Source organism: Petromyzon marinus, chromosome 57 (genome assembly GCF_048934315.1).
Source record: "Petromyzon marinus isolate PM22_M1 ecotype Great Lakes invasive population chromosome 57, UKy_Petmar_22M1.pri1.0, whole genome shotgun sequence".
Taxonomy (NCBI): domain Eukaryota; kingdom Metazoa; phylum Chordata; class Hyperoartia; order Petromyzontiformes; family Petromyzontidae; genus Petromyzon; species Petromyzon marinus.
This window is the reverse complement of record NC_133723.1, coordinates 5,680,704-5,695,169: the sequence shown is the minus strand read 5'-3', so window position 1 is coordinate 5,695,169 and position 14,466 is coordinate 5,680,704. Positions and strand designations below refer to the sequence as shown.

At 43.7% G+C, this 14,466-nt stretch overlaps 1 protein-coding gene across 1 annotated transcript; it reads right to left on the bottom strand.

Annotated features, from left to right (window-relative positions):
• Nucleotides 1–1,063: 1,063 nt before the first annotated feature.
• PSMA4 (proteasome 20S subunit alpha 4) lies at nucleotides 1,064–8,493 on the bottom strand. Its single transcript, XM_032975920.2, has 9 exons — nucleotides 8,377–8,493; nucleotides 6,973–6,999; nucleotides 6,763–6,805; nucleotides 6,352–6,514; nucleotides 5,662–5,739; nucleotides 5,026–5,114; nucleotides 3,947–4,077; nucleotides 2,974–3,097; nucleotides 1,064–2,148 (listed from the first exon to the last, which is right to left on the bottom strand). The coding sequence occupies exons 2-9, from the start codon at nucleotides 6,973–6,975 to the stop codon at nucleotides 1,985–1,987; spliced, it is 795 nt and encodes a 264-aa protein (XP_032831811.1). The 5' UTR covers nucleotides 6,976–6,999; nucleotides 8,377–8,493; the 3' UTR covers nucleotides 1,064–1,984.
• Between the last annotated feature and the right edge of the window lie 5,973 nt (nucleotides 8,494–14,466).

The window sequence follows — 14,466 nt, the reverse complement described above, 5'->3', positions numbered from 1 at the left end:
GAATTAACTTGACTTTTTTTTTAGAGATTACAGGTGTAATTTTTGAACATTCATCAATAGTTTCGTCTCAATTAATTCTGGGTTTTGGTCGAGTCTTGTAAACGATGGACTTGAGGTGACCCCACAGTAAGAAGAAACATAGCTATTTATAATAGACAATATATTTAATTAAATAAAAAAATAAATGTGTTAATGCCAGCATTAATTTAAATTAAATCACCCTGTGACCTGACTTTTGGGCCACCCTGTGCATAGCTATCATTCAAAATACCGAGTGTGGTGAAGAGGAGACGCGTGGCAAACATAGTGACGTACAGTAGCGGTGGGTCGTAAGGAGTTATGAGAAGAGTTGGTGTAGAGTTACCCATCCACTGCTGTCAGTTTACGTCAAATTTCAAACACTCAAGGATATGAGTAAGAAAAATCATGCATATGCATGATGGGTGGTGGTAGTCGCCCACTCGGGGGCTATTAAGCAGACATTATTTTTGCAGGCCCCCCCTTTAAATGTATACTCTTGAGTGAGATCACATAAGAGATGTAGCGAGATGAGATACATGTGAATGACAAGTAGAAATATAAGATGAGAGAAGATGCAGAGGAGACGGACATGTTGAGATGTAGGCAGGATTTTAGATGATTCACTCGTAACTTTTGTATGAATCCTGGGTCCCTTGAGCTACTTGGCACCCTATCCAGTGCTCATGCCTAGAACCATCGCTGCAGCACTTTTAAACTTCCTTGTCTTCAAATAGACACGAAGGGGATGTCGAGCCAGGTCCTTTTACTGTTGCTTTGTCTCAAGTTTTGGGACACCCTTCGACCGATTGGGTTGGTCTTCCATTGTTCCTAAAAGGGTTAAATGTTTGTTTTTGCATTTCCGGTAACTTAATTATTTTTTTTGTACTGAATACCAGTTTGCCACACATCTATTAATATCTGGAGAACTCAACACAACACGTTAACATTTTTAACTGCCACAGTGGTGAAATGTTTTGCACAATTGACTTGCAATCCAGAAACCATTCAGTGAGTAGATCTATTGAAGGGCACATCAAAAGTCTGACATCACCATCTTCTCACTTTTATTGGCTGGAACGGGACAACACATCGAGTCAACAATGAACCTTAATTAAAGCCAACTGCATCTGGGCACACTTCGAAGTCAAACAAGCGCAAAAAACTCTACCGTTTTGGGACGAGGCAGGCACGGCCATTCCGTAAAAGTTCGTCTCTTTATTTTCACCTGCTCCCGAGCCCGCACACCCCCTCCCACCACTGCCGCCCCCAAAATTTGACCCAAAAACTTAAAACACAAATCCACAAATGCAACTGCGTAGGGTTGGATGGTTGTGCTGCACGGCTCGTCGGTCAGTTCCTGGGTCGTGCCGCGTGTTGTTTGGCACGAAGGCCGACATTTCGCTCCAAGTGACCACCGATGTTCCGCTAATGATCAGCCCGAGCCGATGTTACACCCCAAGGAATTAATTCGTTAACATTGACTTGTTTGTGCAATATTGTTCGATTTCTCATGTGAAGACAGTTGCTTTTGAACCGATTTCCTGCAAACGGGGTTGACAATCACACTCCCGACGCTGCGCCGCCACGCTGAGTGCAAGAATCACGTACCGGCACGGTCCCAGTCCGCTGCCGGCATTTCGTACGGCAACTACTGCAGCGACAACGGATTACTGTGTGCCGGAATTGATCGCGACTTTTCAGTGGGGTTTGAGTGTGTTTTTTTTTTCTCCCCCTTTTCTTTTATATTGCGTTCTTTGACATAAACAGCAATATAAATATCTTTACAAGCTGTACATTGGGAGCGATTTGGTCTTCATGAAAATAACAGGGATTTTTTTGTTTAATAAGAAAACGCATTTATATACTGGGGCAACCCCAGCACGCCGCTGAATTAGCCTGGTTCTTTGAGGACATTCTGTGCTTCAGTGGCAACACCGTGGGAATTTGTGCGCATGCGCGTTCTCTAGCTACTCTTCCCCTCCTTCTCCTTCTGTTCCTTCTCCTTCTTCTCTTTCTCGGCTTTGGCCTCCTCCTCCTCGTGTTTCTTGACAAGGGCCTCCACCTCCTGCTGCTTGAGAACCTTGATTTTGGTTTTGCCGTTCTCCCGAGTCAGGGTGGCGATCTCAACTGCAGAGGGCAACGAAGGCAAGTACAAGTTAAAGATGCAATATTACGTAATTACAGTATGCATTTTCTTAATGACTTAGTAACTTCCTGGAAACCTGGTATTCCACATGGGATTACTTGGCAAGGCAGTGACCAGCAGCCACCCAGATTTATTTTCCACGACTAGACGTTTTACCTGCTCCTGTAAATGAGACATCACCCCAATACTCTTGTCTCTCCACGTGGCTCACAACGCAATCCTTGATCAATTAAAAAAATCGCACTCACCATTTTCAAGATCCTCCACGCACTCTCCTACCTCTCATCTCACACTACTCCCCTCCACGCACACTCTGGAGCCGCCTTACTTCATGCCATGGCGTCTCATATTGCTTTACACGCGATAAGCGACTTACATCGCATCTCTACTTAACAACTTTGAAAGGAGCATCCCCAGTAACATCTGTCCTTCCGTGGACAAGGTTATTTAGCACTATAGCCTGCATTTAAATGTCTACTAGCAGGGGGCGATGATTGCTATGTCTGGTTGCTATGTGTCATCCCAATTGAGTCACATGGTGTGGAACTAACGTTCCATAGCCTTTGGAGATGTTGACTCCTTGTGCCGGTGAAGGGCCAGGCTGAAGACCTTTCCCTTTATCCTTGGTACGCCCACTTTTTCTGAAACAGCATCTTGCGATGCGGTCGAATGTATACACTACGTCAATTAAAATTGTACGCGTCGTAAGCGGAAACAAATTTTGTCTTGTGACAACGCTAGGCCATTGTCACAATGAGAATGAAACCGGGAGAAAAGATGAACGAAAACGAATGAAGAACGCGTGCCTTTTTCGGCCGTGAGCTTGCTGACGTCCATGGTCTTGTTGAGTACTTTGATAGCCAGAGCCAGAGCAGACTGGAGGGTCATATCTCCTTCCTTGTATTCCTGCTTCAGCATCGACACGGATGCCTGCAACGGGTTGAGTGGCGGGGGAACAGACAGCTCACGTTAGACCAGGGGTGGGGAACCTATGGTCCCGATGCATCCTGCTGCTTCATTTGATGCACCATGCGCGACTTCATTGCACAAAGGCCGTGACTTGATTTCATACTGCCCGTGAAAGAATGGGACCTGAGCGAAACAAATAACACGGGCTGCAAGATCGGTAAACAATTGGTGACATTGGTTGGAGGGACACAACTGGAAAAAAACTTGATGATACGTGCACAATAGACAGCTATTGAAGGCGACAAGAACATGGCTGATGGTAGCTGGAGGGTTCGTAATGGATGTCTTTGATGTATATATCGTTTGTTTACTCATGAGTATAATAGTCACCCTATATCTGTTTAATATTTCCGCAGCGTAGTTGCGTACTTTGCTCTCTGTTCAACCCGGAGATGATCTGCCCGAGTCGATTTGCGCTGCAGGGAATTACGTTTGTTGTATCTTCAATTCCTCCTCATCATATGATGCAGTTGTTTTTGTTCTGATTTGAATTTATTTTGCTTTGGTCATGTTGGTGACACAGACCACTCTTGCAAATGACACTCTATCCTGATCTCTCCGATTCTCTTTACCTTGTTAAAGAAAATCAACTTTAGACTTTAATTATTTGCATGATGTCTACAGCACAACTAATTAACTAAAGTCTTAACACGATCGCCCCCCCTTGAGTTGCCAAGCACGCAAGCCGGGGGGGGGGGGTACAGCATTGAAGATGATGTCAAATGGAGACAATATCGTGAGTGGGAGGTGGAAGAATGATGTTTTGCGCAGTCTAAGCGTTGAAACGCTTGACAGGGGTGCCGCACTGACCGCGCTGTTGTTGCCGATGCAGGTGGCCTTCCAGCCTCCATAGTTTCCGCTGGGGTCGCTCTGGTAGAGCTGATAGCCGTAGTGCTTGTCCCAGCCCATGTAGAGGATGGAAACGCCAAACGGCCGCTTGCCTTCGTGGGCAAAACACAATGATTTGGATCACAATTACCCAGCGATTCACACACCATCGTTGCCCACAACAATATCCAGGCATGTGCCTAATCTGATGAGACTGGGAGGAAACACACGCATCTGGGGTGAGATTCGACGTTTCCATCATTTCATATGCATCATGGCGGTGACGCAGCCAATAGCGCATTTGCCGCTTGTTTCAGAGGTTCGTGGTTTGAATTCAGTGGCTGCCCTGAATAATACTGCGGGTGTAATCTATATATATGTAAAGGATAAATTTGTGAATGTGTGTCTGTTCGAAATGTTTAGCATACTTCCCAACATGCAACAAACTTGAAATTTGGCATGTGGGTAGCTTCAAGATTGTTCGCAATGCACAAAGTATAAAAATAGACTTTTGTATTTTGGGGGGCTGGGGGCGCAATAATGGATATATTTTGCACAGCAAGTGAGCGGTGACGTCACATCTGTGATGTCACCTGCATGCGGCAGCGTTACGCAGTGTGCTTGTTGATGTCACGCAATCCCCCCCCCAACCCTCCTTGTAGGCCGTGTATTCATCCAAGACAAGAATCCAAGTCTCAGGCGAAGCCGGGTAGTAAAGCTAGTAACCGTATAAAATACTACATGCCAAATGCTTCACTGACAGTGAACATTTACGATCACATGACGTCTTTCACAAGAATAGGCCAATGTGTACCAGTTCATGGTCCAAATTAAAATATTAAATTGGGATTGTACATAGCAAGTATCCCCTCTACTAACAGACCAGAGCTTGAGAAATTATTGGCTGCAGTTTCTAGCTGCCTTCCAGCTTGTCTATGGTTTCCTGCCCAAGCAAGCTAGATGGACCAAACGGCCCCCTCTCGATAGTAGCCTCTCTGATGTTCTGATGTATGCAGCAGGATTTGAAGTGGATCTGCTCCATCGCCTTTGGCGTGCCATACCTCCGAACTGTGTGTAGGCCTGTTTGATATCGCAGAGTGTTGTGACCAGCTGCTCGCAAGGGATCGGCTCTTGGTACTGAAACAGATACCTGTGGGATTCGCAAAACAAACACAATTATCATTAACGTGCTTTTCAAAGGGAATCGCAATTTGACGAAAATATGTCCTCATCCATACAGCTGAAGATATTGTGAAAGACAAATGTTATTTATTTGCACTAATGCTGGCAGGCCACTTTGTGAATAGTTCCAGGAATAACCAGGATTAGGAATAACCACCAAGAGGTTGTCAACTAAAAGGAAGACCTAGAGCCAGATGGCGGTGGCGATTCAATTAAGAATGGTCTCTTGAACAATGTTTTGACAATTAGAAAACATAAATACAGATTGTGGTGGCGACGAGACTGTAGTATAGCATGTTGATGGTTGGGTGGCGAATTTAAACCAGCTATGGGATCTAGACGAACAAATCCATGTTGAGGTATGGTGGCAGCAACAGAATTGGCCATGATGACCACTTGACGTTGAGAATACCTAATTTGATAAAAAAATTTTTATGAACATTACAAACATATTAAGACATGATGCGCGAAAGAATGGGGGTTGCCTAAATATTAGACAAGAGCGGAGGAGTTACCTTTGTGCGATTACCCTGAGTTCGTTTGTGAGGACGTTGGCGTCAGACGTGATCCCTGCGACGCTGCATGCCATGTCCCTGATAAACAAAGAAAAATCAACAAAAGCAAAAATATATTCCACTTGAAACAGCTAACAAAGCATGCTTAATGATAACCATTTTACTACTTCCAAGACTTGTTATAGAGTGTTAAGCCCACCGTTAACTTACATCACAGCAACAGAACTATCAGACACTATCCTATGGACGGGGCAACAACGTAATGATACACGATACTTTCCTTATCCTCGTAAGACACCAGTATACACTAGGATTTTTAAGCAACAACCGGTAACCGATTTTGAAAACGGTTAAACTGGTCCTTACCGCTCCTCTTACCCCTGCACTTACCCTTCCCCAAATGGCACGTGCCTTTCTGTTTCACGATTGTGAAATGGGGCTCAGGTCTCGTAGCATCGTGACCAATAATAAAATGATACGCGTAAACTACGTATCACAGGTGGAGTGGTTTAGGAGGAGTTCTCCAAACACACAAAAACATTTGGCGGTCGTCCAACTCTCGTGCTGCTGTTGCATTTGCTCACCCCATCAACTTCTTTCGCACCTTACGTAGCCAACCATGCTAATCGGGAGGTGCAGAGGAAGGCCAACAAACTAAACACAACAACAAGCGGTTTGCGGGAGACTCACTCGTTGAGCTTGTAGATCTTCTCAGAGAAGAAGACTTCGTCCAGCAGCTTGTGCGTGTTGCGCCGCTCCGCCGCCAGCAGCACACCATCGGTGGCGAGGATGCCCAGGCAGGTGCCCGCATGGCCGATGGCCTCCATGGCATACTCCACCTGGTAGAGCCGACCTGCACACAGCGAGCACACCGCCCTCTGCCGTCACTTACTTTACTCCAGGTCTGGCTGGTCACAGTGGCCTCTGTTCCTTTGATTTTTAAGTCATATGATTGGGTAATTAGTGTATGCTTAGGAAGGCAATTGGATTGGGACAAACAAACGGGTCTGTTTTATCTGCTAAAGAATATGGTTAAAAGAAGCTTCCACCAATTACTGAAGGGAAAATGTTTCCACGTATATTAAATATGCTCTTTCTTACCTTCCGGCGAAAAGATTGTTGTTCTCGAATCATATCTGCGAGACTAGTGACAGAGAACAAAAAATGTTAGTCATAACGTCAGGCTTACATTGATAAACAAATCAAGCAACCACCACGATCACCACCACCTGTTCCACCATCAATACAGCTATCATATACGTGTAAATGCAGTCTTATGCTAAAACAGATAAAACAACATGAACTTCCTACCATGTTGGCGGTTCAGTGATCACACGTCTGTAAAGAAAGAGGTGTCCAGGTTAATGAAAACGAATGTACACGTTGTTACAATGATCATGTGTGGAGGCAATGACGTGGAAAATACAAGGAAATATAGTACAGCCAATTAGCAGCAATAAGCGTACACCTAACCCATGATCTAGCTACTGCCGGATGAAGGCCACCCCAAAATCATGCCTATCTCACTGTCTCACGAGCTAAGAATCCATCTAGCTTCTACACATAAAAGTACTAAAATCGCTCCATCTCCCTAGTGGACCGTAGGCTTTTGTTCTTGACAGTTCCAATGATGTAAATAACCTGCGTATGTTGTCCAATCAACGTGTTCCTTCCTCCTCTTTCTGCCTCAAGTGTAATTTTAATCGTGCCGCTCTCCTTGCTTCTTTGCTCACTTGTCAGCATTTTAAATTCATTTGTCAATGTGCTGCAGAGGTTTCTTGACGCAAGTGTCAAAGCAGATAATAATCAGTATATGGCCTGATTTAAAATGTGCTTCATTTAGCTACATTGGTATTTAAAGTTTCGTTATTAGGTTCAGCCTCCCAAAATTTACTAAAACCCCGCTCTCTGGTTTCTTAATTCATCCTGTCAAGGACAAAGATCCCCCGTATAGCCTTCAAAGCCTGTTGTTGGGGCAAGTGCTACGACGGCCGGCAACAGCACACAAAGGGGTTGTTGGTCAGCACCGCGCCCGGCCTGCTTTGTATCTGGTACTAATTTGAGGCCGAGTCGACCTAGGGGAAGCTAGAACCGGCGCAGACAATTGTCTCTGGCGTTGGTGGCCGTGATAGGGAATCGGAACTCGGGTCGCCGGATTCTCAGCGTAGCGCGCTAACCGTTACACGGCATCTCCAGCTGTATCACTACGACAACAACGATGTACAATCGTCTGGCGACACTTGTTTTGCGAGACTTGTTGTGCTCACAGATGTCTTTAAGCCCACTTCGAACCCTTCGTTAATGTCCCTTAAGGCTGTAATCCTGCAGGCCATGTCCATTGAACTTACCGTGACTATGCTGTTAGCCAACGTCCGATAGTTAATGTTTTCCTCGCGGATACTTATGTCGATCCCGCATTAACTGCCCGTTAATTTCGCACCAAATTTACAATGAGCTATCAATAAATCGGCCACTAATCCATTCAAAATCCCCCGCTGCGGTTGCAATGAACATTCGAGCCCACACAAGGCCGCACAGTGAAACAGCAGATTTAGCATCGCCGCTCTGTCATTAAATCTCACTCTCTCGCTCGTTAGAACCGCGCCTTGAGCTCTCCGAGTGCAATACCACGCAGCTGCTACTACGCGTGAGAGAAAAATAAATGTTGCAATCGTTTATATTTTGTCGGAGATTAAGAGACACCTGGAGTCTTACCGTCACTTTAGGCCCGTGGGTCGCCTGGCAGGGTGCCGTAAAGCGGTTTCCTCCGAGCAAGGCAATGGGGTTTTACGACAAGCGTAGTCTTTACGACCGCAACTGTGATTGGTGTACGGCAGTACATTTCGTAGCTACTATAAGCGATATGTTATTATCTTGACTTAAAGCTTTCGTGACTGCAGGAATTCATATTCTTTGGGTCTTTCGGTAAAGCCACGTAGATAGCTGATGACGATTGCTTGTATTGCGATCAAAACGTCGTGATATTTTTTATTTTTTTTCTATCTACGTGGCTTTACCGAAAGACCCAAATAATACGATATGGTATTGTATATCATTGTGTACATGTGCATTACGTTATTTAAATAAACACATTTTAACATTATCACGAATTTAATATTTACCTTATATATTTAGCATTCCAAACGGTTAATCCTGCCAACAACAAAATTGGCCGGAATGCGCCCTATCTTCAGCTAAGCAGATTCTTGGTTCTTTCGGTAAAGTCACGTAGAAGGGAAAACAATAAAATAATAAAAATATAAAACAATGAAATTCTCACGTTTCGACTGCAACACAAGCAGTCATCATCAGGTGTGAAAACCACAGCAAGAAAATTTGATATTTTTAAAAAAATTGTATTGCTGTGGCTTTCACACCTGATGATGATTTTTTTTATTTTTTATTGCTGTGGTTTTCACATGCTTGTGTTGCAGTCGAAACGTCGTGAGAATTTTATTGTTTTATATTTTTATTATGTTATTGTTTCCCTTCTACGTGGTGACTTTACCGAAAGAACCAAGAATATGAATCCCTGCAGTCACGAAAGCTTTAAATCAAAAGCTAAGCAGAGTTTGAGCCTGGATAGTAATTGGATGGGCGACAACCTTCATGATTTTGTATTGTTTGTTGTTGTAAAGTTCTTACCCGTCCCGATTGGACATCTGTAAACAAAAAAAGAGCTTTATAGCTCATCGGATTCCTCCAGTATGAATCAATATAGCTCCAAGGGCGAGCATGGCGTGGGGAGGCCCTCAACCAACAGTGTAATGACACATGGCTGCAGGTTTATAATGACTTATACTATAACTCGACGACTTGCACTAGCTCATATCAATACAGATAAATACTCTTTAACTTATCTTCGTATCTCTCAACCCCTTATCAGTGCCTACCATGTCACAGACCAATTCAGACATTATTGGTCACCCGTGCCCTTATACATCTCAAAGTTAATCCTACAAAGTTACATCACAAGGGAGAATCACAAACGAATAGACAACACATTTTTTTGCCCGCATTGAAACGTCTGTACGCCGTATGGACGCAGAAACTCAAATTTCCCTGTACAAGAATACGGGTAAATTGTACGGGTTGACATTTATGCAACTATGACGGTAAAATTTGAGGCTTGAGATTTGAGTTTAGCTATTGCACCACGGCTGCACGCATTTCCACACAAAGACACAATAATTCAGCGCTCTATCCAAATACAATTACACGCAAAAAAATTGCGTTGCCATGGATACGTCATCGCTCGTGCTCCACCAGCCAATCGGCTGTCAGAAAAACACAATCCCGATACAAAATGGCTGCCACACACCGGTTAGTGTTGTACTCGTAACGAATTGGCCACGTTCTGTTTACGTGACAAAAACCCTTACTAATTGGCTGTGTTGGGTGGTGGTTGCGGATTTAACATCACATTTATATTTACGCGATCTAACCCACCCCCCCAAAAAAACCTCTGTATTATGGCTGGCGTTGTTGCATCGAGCCCCTGTACAAACATAGCCGCCGTGACTTCAACATCCGGGCTGTGGCTGAGGTAAAGTTGAACATTGTACAATTGCTGTATGTTATTTTAAGGGGTTTTTTTTTTAAGTTATGGGGCCAGTTTGTAGGTGGGTGAGCCAATGGTGGAGACGATGGGACGAAGGGCTGTACATTATTTGTGTTTTTGGTAAGCCATATAATCTGGGTGGTTTATGAAGCAGAAGGTTTTAAGGAAAACCGTTTCGTCTGTTCAATTAATGAATACGATGGTACTTTGCAAGAATACTGGCTATCAACAAAGTTTCGTTCATGAAGCCATCCACATATATAGACACAATTTCAACCAAGAAGATGGTTATAAGCTCAGTAATCATTGGAAAGATGTCATCAACCACTTTGGGTCGTGACTTGATTTGTGTTTTCTTGTCAACCTCCACCGTCAGCGGTGTGTGGAGCAAGGTGCAATGATTGCCTGGTGGCCCTTGAATTATTGTAGACATTGCTGGTGTCGGCGTTTTCTCTTTACATTAACATTAGCTGCCCTGCCCATACACACTTGGGCTACGCACATCCCTAAACCTTTATAAACAGTTTGCCTTTAGAGGCTAACCCCCCCCCCCACTTTTGCCTGATGAAGGCCGCTTGTGTCGTGATCGAAACGTCGTGGTTTTTATTTTTTTGTATTTTTTATCACCGGCTTAAAAAAAACAGGCTACAGTCTACATTATAGACTGCCAGTACGCTCACCCAGCTTAATATTATTTGTATTATTCACTATCTTTTTTTATATTATTTGTATTATTCACTATCTTTTTTTCTTTTTCTATCGACGTGACTTTACCGAAAGTACCAAACAATATGAATTCCTGCAGTTACAAAAGTTTTAAGTCAAAATGTAATGTTTTTATTCTTAGCTCTTTCGGTAAAATCACGTTGAAGGGAAACAATATAATAATAAAACAATAATAAAATATATTTCTTATTTTATTGTTTCCCTTCAACGTGATTTTACCGAAAGAGCTAAGAATATGAATTACTGCAGTCACGAAAGCTTTAAATAAAAAAATATAATGTTTTACTTAGCAAAAAATTATTGAAAATAAAGCATCTTAGTTTTTTGTTACATGTAATGACGCAATTGCAGCCATCCCGTGCTTGCTGGTATTACAGTCTTAACGTGGTGCTAAATTAATGTTTTATTTCACATTTTGTTCTGCTTTAATTTGGTAATACCATGTTAACAATAAAACGATTTAAAACTGTCTCGGAGTGAGGGCGGGGCCAGTGGGTGCATGGGCGTGGCTATGTGAACTGGGGGGGGCTAACAGATGGGCGGGGCTGGCGGCTCACCGCGTGCACCGGTTTATCCTCTCAGACATTCGGTATAGCCTGAGTTTAAAGCGTTCAATGTTAATGCCATTAGGTCTAAGGATACATACCTGTCAACCCATACGGTTTACCCGTATTGTACAGGGTACTTGCGGTTTCAGGTCCATGCGTTGTACAGCCGTTTCAATATGGGCAAAAACGTGCATATTTGTGTTTCTCCCTTGTGATGGGACTTTGTAATAATGATTATCAGTGCCTACCTTATTACAGACCAATTCAGACCTTATTGGTCACCCCGTGCCCTTATAAATCTCAACGTTCATTCTATGAAGTCCCATCACAAGGGAGAAACACAAACAAATAAGACATTTTTTTGTCCGTATTGACAGGTATCTTAAAATTATGTAAGTACGTATTGTTTCATTTGTGCAGTATTATCAGAGACTGTAGGACATGTAGGAGGCACTACATATGTTTTGGGCAGATGTTTGACGTTAAATATTAAACTGTGTCTTGTTAAATGTTTGTTAAATAATATGTATATTAAATGTTGTTAGATATAATAAGGTGCTGTTATCATAATTGAGATTTGGGAAAACGTAGTGCTGAGGTACTGAGAAGTGGTCCCAGACTATTTGCTCACAATCATTAAGGACCTTCATGATGATGGGCAGGCCCGGGTAAAGTTGTGTGGACAGGTGTCAAAGACATTTTTCTGTTCACCTTGGTGTGCGACAGGGATGTCCTCTGGCCCCTACATTTAACATCTTCAAGTAGTTCAAGAAGTTTTCCATGAATGTATCGGTGGAATTTCCATCTGGTATAGATATAATTAGAGGTTGATCTATGCCCGGGTGCGGTCAAGGGATGGCTCTCTATCGGTCAACCATATTTATGTGCCCATTATGAGAAGAAGTTGTAGATGCTACTGCTGAACCTTGAGCATGCCACTAAGATATGGGGTCTTGCCATCAGCGCCACGAAAAAACAAAGCACCTGCCTGGGTATTTTGTGCCATTAAACACTGCACCCCCTCAACTCCCTATATGTGATGGGGCAGTTGTGGAGAGAGTGGATAAGTTTCCATACTTGGACAGTGTGCTTATGAGCAACTCCAGTTTGGCAGCCGAGGTCTCGCTCTGAATCAGTCGATGCGTATTCTTTTCATTGGTTGTATAACAATTTGTGGAAACCATCTGGCCTATTGCTCCACGCAGTTATTCCCTCCATTTTCTACTATTGCGAGACGTTGACACCCTCCAAAGGAAAACCTGCACCGTTTTGAAACATTCAGGCGAGACTGCCTATGATCCATCCCAAGTTTAACCAGACTGGATTGTGCGAGCTCACATTTCCTTCAAAGATTTGGACAAAGTTATATCAGTGAACTCCTCCATGCATGTTGTCACAGTTGGTAGTGAACCGTGCGTGTTTCGTCAGGGGAGAGTTTTGGTGGTGTCCACCCTGCTGAACGCAATGACCCCCACTATGTTTATTCTGAGTAACATCTCCCGCAACCACCATAGCTCACCCAGCCACTGGCAAGACCCTCATCCATGTATTTGTAACATATTGACTCGACTCCTGGGAAACAACCCTGGGAAACACTTCACCTGCACCCATAAACGAAACCACATCTTTTAAATATTGAGCCCTGTGCTTGCCCTAATGCCAGATCAATTTCACGATAGCACTCACCATCTTCAAGAACCTCTATGGGCTCAGCCCTGCCTACCTCTCCTAGTTGCCCCTTATCATCTCACTTTACTACTCATCACACACTCTCCTAACTCTCACATCGCAGAATAAACCCACTCTGGTACCTCTGACGTCTCTCTACTTCCCTCCACGCACTCTCCTACCTCTCACCTTCTTCACTCCACAGACTCTCCTGGCTTCCATCTCATCTCACTCTACTCCCCTCCATACACTCTCTACTCCAGCAACCAATGCTTTCTGTCAAACTCTCAGACAATCTTCGCTTAGTATAAGGAAACACTCTCTTCTGCTGCTGCCGTATTATGGGGCTCCATTCCCCCATCCATCAATACTTCCGACTCCATTACAGCAGTTACGGTGCACTGGTATCACAAAAGTGTACCTGAAAGTCCCTTGAAAGTTTTTTATGCACAGTTAGACCCGCCCCGAACACTTGTGCTCTGCCGTCTTTAAGAGGTGCTTGGTAAGAGTAGGTATGAATTGTGGCATTGCAGGACCGTGAAATATGGCTACGACATGGGGAGATCTTAATCCAGCTGTGGACAGACTATGGTTACTTGCGATTATAGAGTGTGTATGGCTAGCTGTGAGACACAGTGATTATAGTACATCACTATAAACCGGCAACCTGAGTTGGATCCCATCTCTTTTAGAGGGTCCTGCTACATTGGGATAGTTGACCACTTATATTTGAATGGAGGTTTGGCTCCATGTTGGAGGAAACGGAGAACCCATCAAAGTATACATGAGGGGTGACACTCAGCACTGCATTTCCTGGCCATACCTCGCAGCCCCGTGCCTACACCACTTGGTAAGTTCTGGTGGTGGTCACTCATCCAAGTAATAACCAAGCGCATTACTGCTTGGCTTCTGAGATCCGACAAGATTAGGCACATTCAGGGTGACTTGGTCATACTAAAATATGGTAGAGATGTTAGCTACTACGTTTCTATACCCCTACACCGTACAGATTCACTGGACTCGTAATCGTAAAGAGGTCTCGGACGTTCTATTTCACTCTAATCTTACAGAACGCATATCCCATTGTTGCAGATCCACTTTGACCAATTAACCACTCACAACCAGTGCATTATTTCTGCATGATTTGAATGTAATTTTCTATAGACGTTCACAAATCTTTTCACATATCCGCCTACACCTCAGTCTCCAGTGAGTCGGATAAGCGACATATATAGATAACTAATACAATTAATATACTGCAGATGGGGTGCTATACATTTTTAGTCATCATTGTCAACAACA

What these genes read in the sequence shown, in the direction of transcription:
- PSMA4 (XM_032975920.2), bottom strand. An exon ending in CTCAGGGTAATCGCACAAAG is followed by an intron (nt 5,115 to 5,661) that starts GTAACTCCTCCG and finishes CGAATCCCACAG; the next exon opens with GTATCTGTTTCAGTACCAAG. An exon ending in GGCCTACACACAGTTCGGAG is followed by an intron (nt 4,078 to 5,025) that starts GTATGGCACGCC and finishes TTGCCCACGAAG; the next exon opens with GCAAGCGGCCGTTTGGCGTT.